Genomic DNA, 17,676 nt, shown 5'->3' with positions numbered 1-17,676 from the left:
TAAAGTGCTCGGCTCGAGCGCCGATGCTGATAAATTAATTATTTTTCATGTGTTAAGGTTAGCAACAAAATCGGAAACGGGTATATTTCGATAGTATACGTTCCAAGGAACATTTTGGTACCAAAAACTTGCGAGTAACAAATTCTATACATGTAAATTTTGGTCATAACGTTGCGACGCGCGACAATGCAGTTTTGATTATTTATCGGAATTTGTTTAACAATGTGATTTTTTTCGATATTTCTTTGCACTATCTTAGAGCAACAAAAAAGCAACAAAATCTGGTGCATTTGTTTTTTCGATATCGCAGCTCTATATCCATTTTTTCATTATGGGGGGTCCAGCTTTATATTAGCCTGGACCCCCCCCATTTTTTTTATTGCTGCTAAACGGTTGGAGCAACAAAATTCGCTCTAGAGCAACGAATTAGCAACAAAAGAGCACTAAATTTTTGACCTATCGCGAATTTGATTTTCGATGGTGGGGGGTCCAGGTTAATGGGGGTAATTTCCTAGTTGTTCGAAATTTATCTTTAAAATTTTATTTTCGATCTTTCCTTTGAGATGTCACTATATTTAATAAAATACGTAAAATCTTTGAATTGTTTGTACATACATGGAAAGAACGTTAAAGTATTTAAAAATTTAGTTAGATACAGATCTAAAAATAATTTTATTGGACCATCAAAATAATTAGAATACTTAAACGTTGAGCATAATGTTGCAAAAAAATATTAACAATCAGCATCTCACGAAGTATTTTTATCCAATAAAATTATTTTCATATCTGTATCTAATTAAATTTTTAGATACTTCAGCAAAATGGTTCTCTCTGAATACATTACATATATTATATACGTGATTAAGAATACTCGAATCCCATCAGGGATTAATTACATCAGGAAGGAACTAAAAGCTACAAGTTTATTCTTGCGGCTAATCTGACCAATTCGAAACTACTCTTACCGAAGAGTTATGGTTACGGAGACAAGGCAAATTCCTGCCGGCATTCTCAGCACCGTGAGATTAAACGATTCTAAATTATCGTCACACACCGTGTAGAGACACTTTTACGCATTTACGCGACACATTAGATGCTGCGATGCATCAAATGACTGAGCGCAAAGGCTGGATAATAATGATAATCATTATTGCGGAGACACGGAGATAATCTTTTTCCTTCTTCTTCGGTGTGATGTGGAATTTACCGCCGCGCTCTGACTCGTCGTCGCTGGGATCGTGTCTTTTTTGGGGTACAACGACCGCATAGGCGGATTATGTGGTACGTTCCGCCTGAGATAACGACGTAAAGAGATACGATTACGAGCTTATGAAGTACGAGCACGGGTAAAAGGGAGAACGGAAGAGATGCCGAGACGGATTAAATAGAGAATACATTGCATTCGTTTAGTTCACTTTAGTTTCGAGATAGAAAACTTGGCAAACGCATTAATGACAGAATCACAATGTATCTTATTCGAAAAATACGAAAATATACGAATCATATACGTATAATCTTATATATTTTATGATCATCAAAAGATGTTATGAATATATAACCAGCAAATGCAACGCGATATTACTTCTTCCTTAATCATTTCTTGTTATCACTATTTGAATTTTGAACAAAGTGTTCAAATAGTTTTATTTTTTAAATAAAAAAATTTATGAATTTTTATTCCATACATTTATTTAATCAATTACGATTAAAGTATTTAAAATACTAGAATTATGCTTATTAAAACTTTTCGCTAAATATTATAGCAAAAGTCATCCTTTTAATTAATAATATTAATAATCATAGAGCAACATTATTTTATATTATCGGGCTATTTTATAAAAATTATTTAGATGTTTAAAGAATTATTCAAAATACCAAATAACCATTAAATAATTATTGTATGATTATGTTACATTGTAGAGATCTCAATTTAAAATCGTTCCTTTATCATATTCAATATATTTTGTAGTGATATGCATAAAAGTATTCAAATGAGAATTGATTGAAATCTATCGATAAGAATAGTTCATCCATATTTATAATATTTCGATGACCGATAAATGAAATACACCCCAATATAAAGCTATACATAGATTATAAATTTCGATATTAACTGATATTATGAGTCAGTTCGCATAAACAATCTTTAAAATTACGAGTGAAAATTCGTGATTTATACCTTATGAAACAAATATTAATACTTGGTATTAATTATAAATAGTTATTATAAACAACTGTGTAAATAATACTATTGTGAATAATTACAAGATAACTTCAATATATTGGACAGATGCACTTGTTGATATTTAACTTACATACACGGAGAAAATTTTATATTTAAAATTACTATAATGTGGTAGAAGCTGCGGACCATCATGTAATTATAAATGCTACAGCCATTTTTTTAAAAACAATAAAACTAATTTTTACACTTTTTCATAGAAAAAATTTTTTATTACAAAATCAAAACTTGTTGAATAAAAGTTAGTATTGTAAAGATAATATATACCTAGCAAATTTTGTTTACGAACCACAGTAAAAATTAACTCTTTCCATAGCTTAAGCACTGGTTTAACAAAAATTACTTCATTTATGTGATAAAATTAGTATTACCATAGTAAAAGTTATGTCGGAACATCGTTGTGAGGGTCCATCCGAAAATACAAGACATATAGTAAAATGTAATTTAAAATTGTATTAAAACTTAATATAAAATTTTCTCCGTGTAGCAATGAATTGAGATATAAATGAAAGTCCGATGGGAAGTGATTACGCGATCAATATCGTATAACAGTAAATATTCACGCGCGTAATTTCAATAGTATATTTAAAAAAAATTCCCATTTCGTATATATTTCGACGAATAAAATCTTGCGTTTCATAATATCCCGAAGAAGTGACCGTAAGTTTTTACGAGAAAAGACCAGACACCGCAATCCACACGAGGTATTTCCGACGCGCACACTTGTAACATGCGTATACAGCCGTGAGGGCCGGTAGGCACTTTTACGCCCACACGACTTACGATCGGACGAGCTTTTATGTGTCGGTACTCGCCAGTACACAGATACCATCCAATGACAGCGGCGACGGCGGTGGCTGCTTAACGACCGAGAGAACAGGAAGTCACATGTGCGTACGTACCTACGTGCCTACCTGCGTGCATGCGTGCATGCGTGCAAAGAGTCCGGAGAGTTGTACACATGTGCATTCGCGGAGAGCAGAAGCGGTTTCTTAGTAGGAGGAACAAACGGAAAAGCTCGAGAGCCGGAATCGCAGTTTCCGCACCCGCTTTCTCGGATCTAACGGCTGCCAATCGATTCACGGATTTACGGTAGCTACTTTCTCCGATTTCCAATTTGATCCCTCGCATTGTAGCGCGACAGCGAGATATGATGCATCGCGTGCGCACGGATTTTCCGCTCGTAATGGATCTCGCGAGATCACGTAAATCGAGTTCTCGTTTCGAGGGAGGTTTAATTGAATTTCGTTGACCACAATCATGCGGCGACATTCTGTTTCAGTTGCCCGCTTCAATAATTACAGTCTCGTGATTGCGTGTGCATTCTAATCGGAGACTATTATCTCTGAACCTGAACGCGCGTCTTTCTCGCAACGATTACTCTACCTCCCTTTCAAGTTGATTAAATTGGAAATGATGGTGCAATTAACAGTTCTATTGGTACAGATAAATTCCCTACAAACGGAGCTATACCGAATTGAACGGATACAGTATTCTTCCTGCTTAAGAAGCGCAATTCACAGCTGAAGGATGCGCTGGAGGTGAAAGGCACGACGAGGCCGACTACCAATTAAATCGTACCTTCAAGAGGACCGCCGAGAGACTACGGATAACTCGCGTGCGGCTTGTCCAAGGCGGATTTCTCGACGCGGCTCTATGAGCTTACGAAGTAGCCGCATGGTTTTTGCGGCGCCCGTAGTTTTATGAGGCTAATTTATTAGCCGCCCGGACATGGAACATCACGGAACCGTTCCTCGGGCGGTTCTATCCTACGCGAGCGCGCGCGCTCCCCGGGAAGCGCAAGAAACCGCTCAATCTTCGTTCCAATCTTCCTAAAGTACAAGTGCTTCGATCCCTGAGATTTCTCCGCGTCGCTTTCTTGCCGAGGAAAGCCGAATACAACGGCGACGTCGATATCTTGAAGGCAGAACAGCCAATGTCACAAAATATGATCATAAATTATTGTATACACTTTTTTTAATTCTTGAGAAATGTATATCTTTATGTCATTTCAATTTCTAAACATATATCTGCAGTTGTCATCGCAAGTCAATGAAATTACATTAGTCATACAATTGTATTATTTGTATTATCTTTATTATCAGATCGTTAGAAATGTCTTGAGTTGACGATACAGCATTCTAAACCTATTCTATAATTAAGCGTAAATTGTAAGTGCAGGTTGAAGTTGTAAGAAAATTGACTAGTCACAATCGATATTCTTCTCATATTCGACTGTGATTGGTCAATTTTTATAATTACACTTACGAAATTCATAAAATGGATGGCTTAAAGATCAAATCTATAGAGATACGCTTTTAAGTCATACGCGAAGCGGCGTATATAAAATTAATACGAAGTGTAGAATGCGATTGACGGAAACAAGTTGTCGAGCGATGTATCTTCCGCTTCCCGAATGCTACCACTGCGTTGTCGTTACTATCTTTGCCGCTACCTTCGCGAAGCGATGACAACCAGCAGAGGCTATCTTATCGCAATCTGCAATCGAAGCGACGCGTAGTTACGTGTTTTATAGCCCGTTACTGTTTCGTGCGTGCACACATAGTAGGATATGCGCAGCACTGCCGCCGTTCGCCGGATCCGCTCGGCAATTCGACGATGTGACCAAGGGTATCATTAGAAATTCGTCTCACTTTTTGTACGGATCAACGCCGGAGGCAGCAAACAATTATGCAATCCGTTGCCTTCCTGGCTTATGCAAAAGAGTGTCCACCCTGTGTAAGTGGGTATTTCATTACTCTCATAATTATTACGTAAATTACCGAATAATTATGCAGCTTTTAATCGTCAACCTGAACGAATGATACACGTCTCGATAGCCAGATAAAAAACGAGATAGCATTATTGATCAGCTATTATTTTTTCGTTTTAATTCATTATCTTTTTCTTCGGAAAATTATATCGATATTTCTATGTAATTTTATGTAATTTTGCACAACAAGTAATAACCAACTGTTTGAAGGAATAATACGCGTTCTAATATTCAAAGAAAGAAGTGTATTATATAATATTTTTGCGCATTAACGTTTTATAAAATGTATGATAGCTTTTTCCTTTAATCGTTAAAATTATGTAATTTAATAATTTTTAATATAAAATTTAAAAGAAAAAATTAATGATTTACTTATATTATTTAGTATAAAATGAAAAAAAAAAGAGAAATAGAGAGAGAACAAATGATAAATGATGAAAGATATATATCTTTTTCATGAATCTTGGAATAAGCTCAGCAATAATAATATTAGCCTAAATGTCAGAGATTTTATAACAAAAAATCGACGCAGGAAATTACGAAATAAACAATACTTGTGTAAACTTCTGAAAATTGCTATGATTTTTGTCAAATCGAAATGTGACACTTATGTATTGAGGACTCAAACTTTTTACTCAACTCGTGAAGCAAAAGTATAGTTCTACTGAATTCAGTAGAAACTAAAAGCATCTCGATAAAAAGCGAAGGCGAAATTCACGCGGTATAGTATTGCGGCGCAATAGGTACCTACGCTTGAAATACGTTCGAAAAATTCAATGTAGAGAAGTGGAAGCACCATGGGAGGTAGCATCATCGCGTTCAAAACGATCGTGAAATCGTGTTGCCGCGCGATAGCGTACGCGTGGGCCGGCGTTTCCCGTTTCTGTTGGCGGCGCCGAGCTCATGTATTCGCGAGATTAAGGCAGAAGGAGATCAACGGATAACATGGCGAAGATATATATTGGTGGTTTACACGAAGGTTGAGACCCTGGTCCGAACGGTTGTAAGTCGAGGCCCGCAGCCTTCAATCATTGTCAATCGGTTCGGACAGAGCACCGTTATGGTGTCTTCATGCTATCGTCGTCCCATGGGATACACCTATACCATTCTTTGACAACATTCCTACGTCGCAGTCCCGTTCTTCGCGAATATTTGCGAGGGCACATCGTTGACATCATTAGTGTCATTGTGTACACTGTTTAATTCGCCAAAAAAAGAAATTGCTTTTTGCTATTTTAAAAAAATTATTATAAATGCTTCCTATAATTAAAACTGTCACTTATAACGTATAAGAATATTAACTTCTAATTACAAGTTCAACACACAATTCTTCGTCATATTAATCCAGCGAAATCTTTGTACGGATACAGTCGTCAAATAATAGTAGATACAGAAGATATATTGTAAAATATAAGAGATATATGTTGTTAGATACGGAAGATATATTGTAGGAGATAGAAATATTTCAAGTATCGTTTTACGAGACTAGACGATGTTTGTCGTCACTTATAAACGTAGATATACCGACGGCGAAAAAGACGTACGACACACAATAGTGTCGCTCGCTAAGATTGCTCCGCTCGTAACCAGAGACATTGATAAGTAGGATAAGTAAAATCGGAGACTGGGGTACGAGAACGCAAAGGATGTTTGATCCAAGCAAATAGATTTTATGAGCCCGACCGTTCGCGTACGTAACAGTTAACTCGGGCGAAGTGCCTCTCCATGGCACATTTTCTCTTAGCGCAGGACGATAAAGCGCAAACGACGGATAAGGAAAAAAAATGACGAGGAGAAGGGGAGAAACAGCCAAGCGAGATACGAGGTGTAAATATTCGTGAAGCGTACGTGGCTGCCGGGCTCCGTAGTAAAGATACTAGATCGACAATGCAGGTGCGCATCCCGAGCAAGAACCTTCTTATTTAAGAAGCAACTACCTGCAAGAGCACAGAAAGGTCTTTTTATTTTGCTGAAGTACCTAAAAATTTACCTAGCTGTAGATCTGAAAATAATTGTGTTGGACTACCAAAATAATTATCAGGAACGCTCAAATTTGTGGCTAGAATATCGAAACTTTTTGCAATATTGCCCATCATGCTTAAGATTCCTATGTAATTATTTTGATGGTGTAATAAAATTATTTTCAGATCTATATCTTAACTAAGTTTTGAGATACTTCAACAAAATCGTTCTCTGTGCACGTGCTCTATCGTAATATAATCCAACGATACTTATCGATACTTATTGTCCCTCAGCAGTGCAAGTAATAGAAGAGTAACCGATCGAGCGGCTTGCAAATTTTAAATCTTGTATAATCCACTCTTACATTACTTTCTTATCTCTTGCGCGCTCACTATAGACTACGTTTCATCGATAAATTTCGTAAATTTGTTTAATGTAAACGAAAGATAAAAAGAGACTGTAATCTATTTATGCTCTTCAGCGAAACTATAAAATATTTCAAAATCACATTTTTTAATATATATTAGAGAAACTTTTATACATATTAGAAAAAAGAGGAAATAAATCATTATCGGAAATATACGTATTTACCATATACTTCTTGAATACCTACTCCTTGAATCAATTTGGACATTGTATGTACTAGCCGTATTGTTATGCAAATTGCCATAGCGTCGTTCTTGTGACATTATCTTATCGCAATAGAACGAACCACACATTTTGAGTAGCAATCCCGTGCTAATGACGACGAGTTCAATTAAACTGTCATAAACGGCTGAAGCGACTGTCGGTGGGCCAACCCTCAAAGCGACATAACGAAGAAACAACCCCGCCTTTAATATCTGTTCTCGCGAGTTACCAGCAACCCTTTATCCACAAGAGAGTGAAAGAAACTAGGTCGGAGCACGTGGCCTACACGTGTTTAATTGCGAATTGTGAGGGTACATGATGTCTCGAGGGAGCATTCGCGGACGCACCCAACCGATATCTCAAAACCGTGAGAGGCACACGAGTGCATTAATTAAGACCCCTCGAAAAGGGTTAAGGCAATTAAAAAGGTAATCTTTCAAATAATTTAAATTTCATAGCCACAGTACAAAATCTATTAAACAATTTGATTAAAAATTTTAACAATATACTCTATTCTTTGAATTTAAATAATTATCTACACCGTTGGAAAATTTGTGTGAAATTTAACATTTCACGTGTCCCAAATAGCCCACTCAAATTTATGTGTCAATTTAATTATAAAAACGTTACAACTAAAATCGTTAATTGTCAACGTTACAACTAAATGTTTGAATAACTACAATTCAACTAGATAAAATACACTGTAAGCAAAATTGTACAACTGGTAGGCTACTCGATGTAATTTTATGACTTTCGATACTCGTGGCATTTTAAAAAGCAGAGAGAACTGGAATTTTGTAATCATACCCGTAAACAGGATCCCACGTATCTAACCGTACATGGAGAGCATACGCCTGATTACTTTAATTGCTTCGCGGAATTACCTATCTGTAAGCAGTTTTCTTTAATTGCACTTTTATCGTATCATTTCAGGATAATACGCTAATGGCACAATCATCACGTTGTAAAGAAACTTACCGTTTCGGAGGCGACATTCTTGACTTCCGCTAGAAGGACTGCAGCAGGTGAGAGATAAGTCCGGACGAAGTTCTCCAAATTGCCGTGATAAGCGCAAACTAGGATATCCCGTGCTTGTCTTATCAGTAAATTCATAACACTGTCGCCATAAATTGGACCGAGCAAATTCCGGACCAGAGAAGCGAAGTCCCCACGATTCTGTAACGTAATAAAACGATTTGATGATTTTTATATGAAAGCTCTAATTTCAAATTATTGCGCGTTTAATAGTTAATTTTTGTTGCATATACAAGACACAGCGAAACATCTACGAAAAGTAACACATATTGCGCGTGAAACAATTATAATAATATAAGAAATAATAATGAACAATTTCTTTTAATCAAGAATCTTTCATAAATGCAATGCAAAAATCGCCACAGCTCATTTTGTGGACTACGCATCGCAACATTGATCACACGTTTTCAACACATATCCGGATACCGGAAGCAATCGAGACGGAAGGAATCGATCAGTTTCGTGGATCCATTCACATCGCTACGGAATTACGGCGGCTACACGCAAAATCTGTTACTGGCAGTTATCCCCCTGGACGTGAGGGTAAACAAGGGGAACGTGATTTGGATTCTGTGACAAAAGCTGGCAGAATCTCTGGCCAGGGGTGCAGCAACACCCACGGGAGAGAAACGTCAATATTCCTCCCGAGCACGTCCCTTAAACCAATACCGGTTTAGAACATTATTCCTGAAGCGCATCTGTGCAAAATCGTATCAGCTGCATACAGTGCTTACATTGATATCCTTAACTTGCCAATGCAAACAGAAGCATGAAATAAACCAATGGCTTTTAAACATTATCGTGGTTCTACAACATAGTAATAATTTATTACAAGAACTGGCAATGTCTGAATGGACGCTTTGATTATGCTTTATTTTTAAAAAATTCCCCTCTTTCATCTTTTTTTTTCAAAAAATTATTTTACAATTTATTTCGACATTAAATTAATTTTTAAATTAATTATTTTATTAAGTAGAGAGTAAAATATCTTTTCTTCTATAAATTTCCTAAAAATAGTTATCTTCTTCTAATAGTTATCTTCTAACGGTATGTATCTAATATCATATGTAAAGCAATACGTTTACATATATAATTACTCAAATTTCAATTACTAAAAGTGTAAAACAATTTCTTAACTTTCCAAGTGTCCTAAATCCCCGATAATTCGATAAGATCGACACAAAATATCGCCTCAACCTAGATCTCCATAAATAGATACACATTTCCAACAAAATTCCAATTTAAGCGACCAGTTCTCCGCATACCTCCGATAAAAGCAGTCTCTTTTGCGAAACGTTGCGCCATTTGCGTAATCTCCCCGACATCGCTTTCCCACCGAGATTCGAATACCAACGTGGACAAGTGGCTGTGTCGTCTCGCGTACGATGTGGGTGCATTATATCGAGCCGCATCACCGCCTCGAAGTGCATAAACATTGAAGTTTAGCGAGGGTACGCGAGAAACGGAAGGAGAACGCGCAGTGTAACCATTATACGTGTGCCTGATCGCCCACGTATTTCCGCCCTCATAGTGCGGATGGTCGACCACAACGCGATCGGCAGTGTTGAAAGCGCACGAGACTTGTCTTTTCGAAGAAATGCACACCGCCGCCAAGGGTTTCACGTGGGATCTGGGTGATCGAGAGCGAAACCGGATGTGGCAAGTATATGTGAGTAGTACAAAAAGTGTGACTACAATATACAGATTATGACTGCGTGCTCTCAATAATGTTCTTTATTTAAATTCAAGTAGAATTTACTTTGGAAAAAAATTTTAAATTGCTAAAGCTCATTTATTTAGATAATTAATATTAAAAATTAAAAAATTGTCAAAAAAGTGAAGTTTCAAAAAGCATAAAATTTTGTTGAACAATCTATAAATGAATAATGGATTTTCTGAGATATTCTGTACAATAATTTGTATATTATTTTTAACATGAAAAATTTATCATAAATATAATAATCTATATACAAAATTTAGACATCATGAAATTTAAATCAGATAATAACAAGGAATATCTTTGAGTGAAAGATGTTTTAAAAATAAAAACTAATTCAGTAATAATAAAAATTAGATATGATACACGATTATTCGCGTTGGTATGTCATAAATTTAAAAAAATACTATCTGAGATTAAAGGTTTGTTCACGTCGCAAGCTCCAACATGCTCCAACATGCTCCTACCATAGCTCCTTCTAACTCTACCAAGCGCGTTGGAATGAGTAGGAGCTATGGTAGGAGTATATTGGAACATGTTGGAGCATGCGACGCGAACAAACTTATAATTATTTCGGGAAGTACTATCGATAATTCTTATTCTGTCACGTAGTGCCATCCCACGGGGTGTGCCGATCATAATAACAGACCGACACGAGTCAGTACCAATATTTGACCACCCAAAATTTATGGGAAAGGGTAAGGCGGCACTGTGCATAAAGGACTCGTTAGGGGAGGCACGCATCTCCCGCAGGGGATTCGTAGGGATGAAAACGGACACACCGTCTGGATCCGCATATAAATTAACCGCGATTCACGTGGCGGTGGTTTTAATCGTCTACCTTATGGGAATACGTTGTTTATTAATGTGTTTACTCGTGTGAATAGGCAAACCGTGATTTACTATGGCCTATTCACGTGCTCAAGTACTAATGCGAAGTGGTCTACAATGGGGGAAGAGTTTAACGTTCTTTTCTTAGAGAAGAGAATCCACAAAACGCAAGAGACTGCTACAATAAAACTTTATGAAATATCTGCTCCCATGAATCTACAAATTGTTCAAAAATTATGTTACAAGATTACATTATGAAAATAATTGTTATTTTCAATAAATCATTTTACTTTTTTGTTAAAACCAAAAAATTTAATAGAACCTTTTCGAAACCATTGAGAAATACATTTAGAAACAAAACGTAAAAAGCTGTTTCAAAACATTTATAGATATGCGTTATCAATGGCATGAAAATATTAAAAATAGTATTTTTACGTAATAGATAATGAAAGTAACTGTTTAAAAATATAATTTTTAATTATTTTTATTATAACTTCTATAATTCACTAATAAATAAATAGATCAATATCCATAATAAATTCGAAAGCAACAAATTCTTCTTATGTGCATTTTATTTCTGATGTGGTACATGTATCGCACAAGCGATGCAAACTTTTAATTTTAATGCAAATCGATTAATGCAAATGAGAAAAAAGAGACCAAGAATTAATGAACTCGCTAACTAAAATGCATCTTATGGTACTATGTCGAACACTGTGTCAGAAAATGCCGAGATATTCGTTCCCCATTTTTTGTATGCACTTGAGCTAACGTGATGAAGGCAAAACATTCCGCCCGTGAAATTAGAATCATGCTTTTACATCGAGGTAGGGTCTTGATTAGTCCCTTTGTTTAGTAGTCCGCCTTGTATAATAGCGCCACTGCTCGTGAGCTCATCGCGGACGGTAATTTGCATTTTGATCGACGGAATCTCATTTCACACAGCCGCAAAGCTATATGGAACTTTAGACAAAAATATTTTTTAATGTAGATGTCCGGAACAATGCGAAGAGGACGAAATAACATGCACCAATGAATTAAGGAAGAATCTTGTGGAATTTCAGAATAGTGAATAATAGTGAATTAAACCAAAGTAGGTAATGTAAATAAAAATTACTTGATTAAATTTTCTGAAAATTTATGTTGAATTTAATAAAAACAGAAAATAAAGATTTTGAAACTATATATAATTAAATTTGCATTCCTCACATAATATTTGGCATGAAATTCAAAATCATAAAAAATAACTTTGAAAATATAAAAAATATAACAATAATAATAAAAAATTGAGACCAAGATATCAATACTTTAATTTTATATAGGTATACATATGTATATTGTGAAGCGATTCCTGGGAATAATGGTAAAATGAATGGCTAATGCGACAGTGGATTAAATTTTGACGCAGTTAAGCGTATTTAGTCCGTGAAAGGGTCCGTGACTCCCTAGAATATTGATCAAGTCTCTCAGTTCCCCATTACATTACGCGTGTCGAATTTCAAATTAACCCAGACGCATGTCAAATTCGTCTCATGCACAACGCGTCGCTTACAACGCGTTTACTTGTTTAGTCAGCTTCCGAATTTCCCACCGTTTTGCGTACTCACCCCCTCTTATCTATTACAGAGGATTTATTGCTCAAACACACATGCCTTAGAAAAAAAGTTATTCAACATTTTCTCATAAGACGTACTGTAGAGGATAACACTATCTATAGTACCAAATTTAACCTATAATTTAAGTCACCATTGCTCCTACTCGATATATTGTTATTTTACGCTAAAACAATGATTAAATTTGAAACTATATAGTATCAAATTTAACCATTATTTTAGTATAAAATAACTATATGTTGAGTAGACGCAGTGGCAACTTAAATTAGGTTAAATTTGACACTATAGATTTGACAGTAAATATTTAAATATTGCTTGACATTAAAATCTCTTTGGTTAGAATGTTACAAATCGAAAATTGCTATATTCAAACATACTAAATTAATAATTCGCAACGCAAAACCACTGCGTACTTTACGTATCCAAAGATTCGACGAGGATTAAGAAAGTAGTACATGTATGTTACGAAATATTAAGAACCGCCTGGCATGGGGCAACTCTCGACGATATTTTCTCGAGCGTATCTGTCGACCGCCTATACAGCCAGCTAGCCAGCCAAGTATTCCCGCGAGCGCGATACGCGCCGCGACGCGACGTTCCAATAATTATCGAAAAATGCGCAAGGGGTCGGCCGTCATTAATTAAATAGCCGTACAAATACGGGGGAAACCTATCGGAAGCGAAGCGGCCGCACGCCGTTACACAATACACCAGAAGCAACCGCAATATCCATCAATGCTACGCTCTGTTCGGAGCCACGATAATGCAACGGACCACCGTTGCGAGCCGTTAGAGAGAGATTCGCGAAAGGGAGGCTGAGTCGCGCGAGAGAGACAGAGAAAAAAAGAGAGAAAGAGAAGAAGCCGGGAGAGGTACGCAGCATGGAAACGGGCATTAATCAATCCGCGCACGTGGAAAGCAGCGGCGGTTTAGCGGGACGAAGCGGTGGTGCCTCACTTGGCTTAATAAAGTTGCAAATCGTTTCTGCGCATGTACACGTCGTGATTAGACGCGTGACACGCGTTACGCTATCCGCGTGCATATCTATAAGAAGACCGTTTACGCCCGTTTAAAAAGCACCACGTGTCTGTCCGTCACGTTCTCCATCGTAGCAACATTCTCTCCGTCGTACGAGCGAACCATGATACGTGAACGCCTCTTGAAATTTTTTAAATGTCCACCAATTAAAAAATCGGCCTACTGCGCGTTATAGAAACAGATAAGAAGTTTGATATGATCGTTTCTCGGATCAGAATTTAATCGAACAGTCAGTTCACTCACAATTTTTTTATGTATCACGATATCCAGCAATCTGATTTGATTTAATGTACTTCTTGGGAAATTGTCGATTTCTCAAAAAAATACATTAAATTAAATCATCGTTGCACAATTATGCACAAATTATGCCACTTTAGATTACCGGAAATTGCGTGATAAACGAAAAATTTATGAGTAAACCATTTAAATTATAAACTATGGTTGAACATTAGTATTTATCATATATAAAATATCAAACAAATGCAACTCATTACTCTTATAAGGATTAAACTTATTAGAGATATTTCCGTTTATTGACTTTATAACTTTCTTTTTATATATTTCTAGTTTCTATGTACTTCACATGTTATCGTATTCAACAAAATTTTTATATTTTTATTTACTGATTTTTACGATTTGAAATTTTATCCTAATTTCTGAGTTTTGTTTCGTACAAGAGTGAAGGACAAAGTAGCATATCAAGCGCTTTCATGACCTGACATATACTCGCTGCAATTGAACTGCTCGAGGACATTATCCAGAGTGCATCAACCGCATCGAAGTTGATAATCTGACACGTACATTAATCATTGTCAAGCAGGACAGAAAATCATAATCACGCGGAAACAAAACGTCCGTAAAAGTTCTATAATTATAGAAGATGCATCTTCCTCTGAAAGGTTATACCAGAAGTTAAATTGCACATTGCATATTATTTAATCATCTCTCAGAGAGATAACTTCTAAAAACAAGAACACTCTAAAAGATAGCTAACTGTGAAGAAAAGATATCAATATATTTTTTCGTCTCCTTTTACAAAAGAAGCGTAATTTTTTTTTTTATAAACAGGGAATCCGTAATTCGAGGAAGAAATCAATTTATTAATCTTCACATAAATTACGGGGAAATGTCATCGTGCGGAAGCACCGTTATTAGCGAAACCGAGAAATCCGTGAGTTACCTTCTCGTAATAGCGTTCGCGCGACGAAAGATTAGTCGCTGCCACGGGTCGCAGCGACGGGTCACGGCTGCCACGGCACCCTGTATATAGGACGATGACGTCATCGTGGGTTACCTACGAGAACGAAGTGTGTATAAAATGCATCCGGTGGGTGTGTCGCTCCCATACCCTTTGTGACTCCGACTGGCGCTAGGAGCGACGAGGCCGCTATTACAAACGCCGCCGTTTAACCGCCGCACGAAAGGGAAGGTAATCGTGCGCGCATTGCCGCGCGCGACCGTATCCTATTTTGTCAGCTTTAAATTCTGAACCTACCTGGGATCAATATCGCAATCTTATCTTCAAGGCACAAATCCAGTCTCTCGTCTCTATAACTTTATTAAAATCTAACAAAAAAAAGACATGGGGAAATTCTCGCGAGATGCACTAAAATGTCAGGTTCACGTGTCTGTCAGTTTAGCCTGAGGCAATTTCTTTGATTTAACATAGTCGAAATTATTCGTTTTACTATAACAAGGTACTACAAAGTTATTAAAAATAAAATCAGAATTCAAAATAATTTATATTATTTCCATGAAATGATACATTAGTTTCACATGCACACACGATATATTCATACGAGCGAAGGAAGAAAGGAATGAGACCCAAAGAACTAATCGTGAGCGGAGTAAGCGCTTTAATTCCCATAACTGCACGCTTAATTTGCGTTACACGCTAAATCGCGTGACGCTAGAAGATAGAGGAAACGATCTCGGATCGCGCGTCAGCACCGCGCAACAACTTCCTGAAGATCGGTTCTTCGGGGCCCGCGTCCATCGTATGTGTCTGCGTAAGAGAAATTTACTCTCGAATTAAAATTACTTTCGATAAGTTTTTGCCCACAGACGCACTTACAGAAATAGTAATTTAAACACTTACTAAGACACCTCTCTCTTTTTTCTCACTAAATTCGCTGTTTGTTAATTAACATTCGACAACGGTCGACAATATAATCTATTACGTCAATAATAATGTGTTCTCGTTAGCGAAGTCAGACATCAGAATGCAAACGACATAAGCAAAAAGAACGGCAAATGAGAATGGCATTTTTCACCCGTAGACTTAAAAAGTATCAAAAACTTAATCTCATGATCGCATTTCTACCTTTATTTGTTGGAAAGTAATTCCACGACAAAGAAGTAATTCCAGTAATAAATATTCACACATACTCGTATACGTACTCGTATATGTACTTCAAAATAAATTGGGGAAAGTCAAATAATGTCGAATAACGGACGACGATAATAATGGAGATGTGACAGATCGCACGAGACGCTCATTTATAAACCCCTGTCGTTTAACTCTCTCCGACTGTTCGAAAAATTCCGGAAGTTATTCCGCGCGAATTGGATTGACATTCTCTCCTGGAAACCCGTTCTTTACTGAAAGAAGTATCTTGCGAGGCGCTTAATGACAGTTATTTGACCGCGTGCGTTTCGCGATGTTGACGAGGATACTTACACCGTTTCATTTGTTTCTAGTATGATTCATGTGAAAATAGGCGACAAAGAATGCTATAACTACATGAAGAACGTTGAAAGAAAGCTCGCCGCCGACAAGGAGAGTGTGCTCGCAGTATACTAATTAGTCCTAATAAATACTAATCGAGTGAGTCACGAATAATTGCCGTTCGTGTTATCCAACTGTAAGGCGAACGGCACTTTGCATGCGAACGAGCTTGCCGCCGTCCACGCCTGCGGAAAGTCGATTTCGTTACACCAACGCCACGATAATCTCCCAATTCCCTTAAATCGCGTCATTTTCGAAACAGCGTCGATTAACCAGAAATCAAGCGCAATAGTTACATAACAGAAAATTCTACCGCGACAATGACAGGCCGTGTCGCAAAATGAATCTAATCGGGAGAAATGACCCGACGAAATCGTGCAACCATGTACTCGTATATTAAAACACGTACGTACGTACGTACGAATCGTCAACGTAAAGGCTTCGCTTTTATCGCGCGGCACTCTTTCATCTCGTAGAATATTCATTTCATCTAACAACGAGCCTGTGATATAGATAAACGTAACAGTTATCACATAGCTAGATAGCAGATTATCACTTCGTATTCTTGTACCCTGCAGATAAAAACTGGAGTATATGCATACAGGTACATATAAAGAACGCGAAAAGTCTATATGAAGGAAGATAAGGATAGGAAGAACTGAGGGTTCCGTTCAAGTATCGCTATTTTCCGCGAGCAGATTACTCCGGCTACCTCATCCGTGCGAAGGCAAAGTAAACTTCTCCGCTTAAAAGAAGAGAAAAGGGAGAGACTTTCACCTCGGCCACGGCCTCGCGCGCGCTTGGCACGACGATCACGAAGGATCTATACTCTCGTACATGAAGGAGAGGATGAATCCCTCGGCGCGCGCGAGCGGCGGGCAGCTCTTCAAACGGAACAGCACGCGGAATGAAATCCCTCTTCTACCGGCGCGGACCGGCTCGGCGCGGTGCACGGAAACGTCCCTCCTGGCGACTCGTAGGTGGAAACTCGAGTCTTGTGCTCGTACCGATCGACCACAGGAGCAACCACCTCTTGAGTGGCATGAGAGGCGAGTGTTCGCTCGTCCGCTCTCGCTCTCTTTCTCCGTTTCTCTCTCTCTCTCTCTC

At 37.4% G+C, this 17,676-nt stretch overlaps 1 protein-coding gene across 3 annotated transcripts in view; it reads right to left on the bottom strand.

The window, feature by feature from the left end:
- Positions 1-17,676, bottom strand: part of LOC108731252 (uncharacterized) — a 304,231-nt gene that overhangs the window by 237,414 nt on the left and 49,141 nt on the right. For all 3 annotated transcript variants that reach the window (XM_018461481.1, XM_018461483.1, XM_018461482.1), the window contains exon 3: positions 8,586-8,783. In XM_018461481.1, the coding sequence (XP_018316983.1) occupies positions 8,586-8,783 (198 nt within the window). The remainder of the gene's footprint in view (positions 1-8,585; positions 8,784-17,676) is intronic.

Source organism: Mycetomoellerius zeteki, unplaced genomic scaffold, assembly GCF_001594055.1.
Source record: "Mycetomoellerius zeteki isolate Tzet28-1 unplaced genomic scaffold, Tzet1.0 scaffold122, whole genome shotgun sequence".
Classification (NCBI taxonomy): Eukaryota; Metazoa; Arthropoda; class Insecta; order Hymenoptera; family Formicidae; genus Mycetomoellerius; species Mycetomoellerius zeteki.
This window is presented reverse-complemented; position numbering and strand designations above follow the sequence as displayed.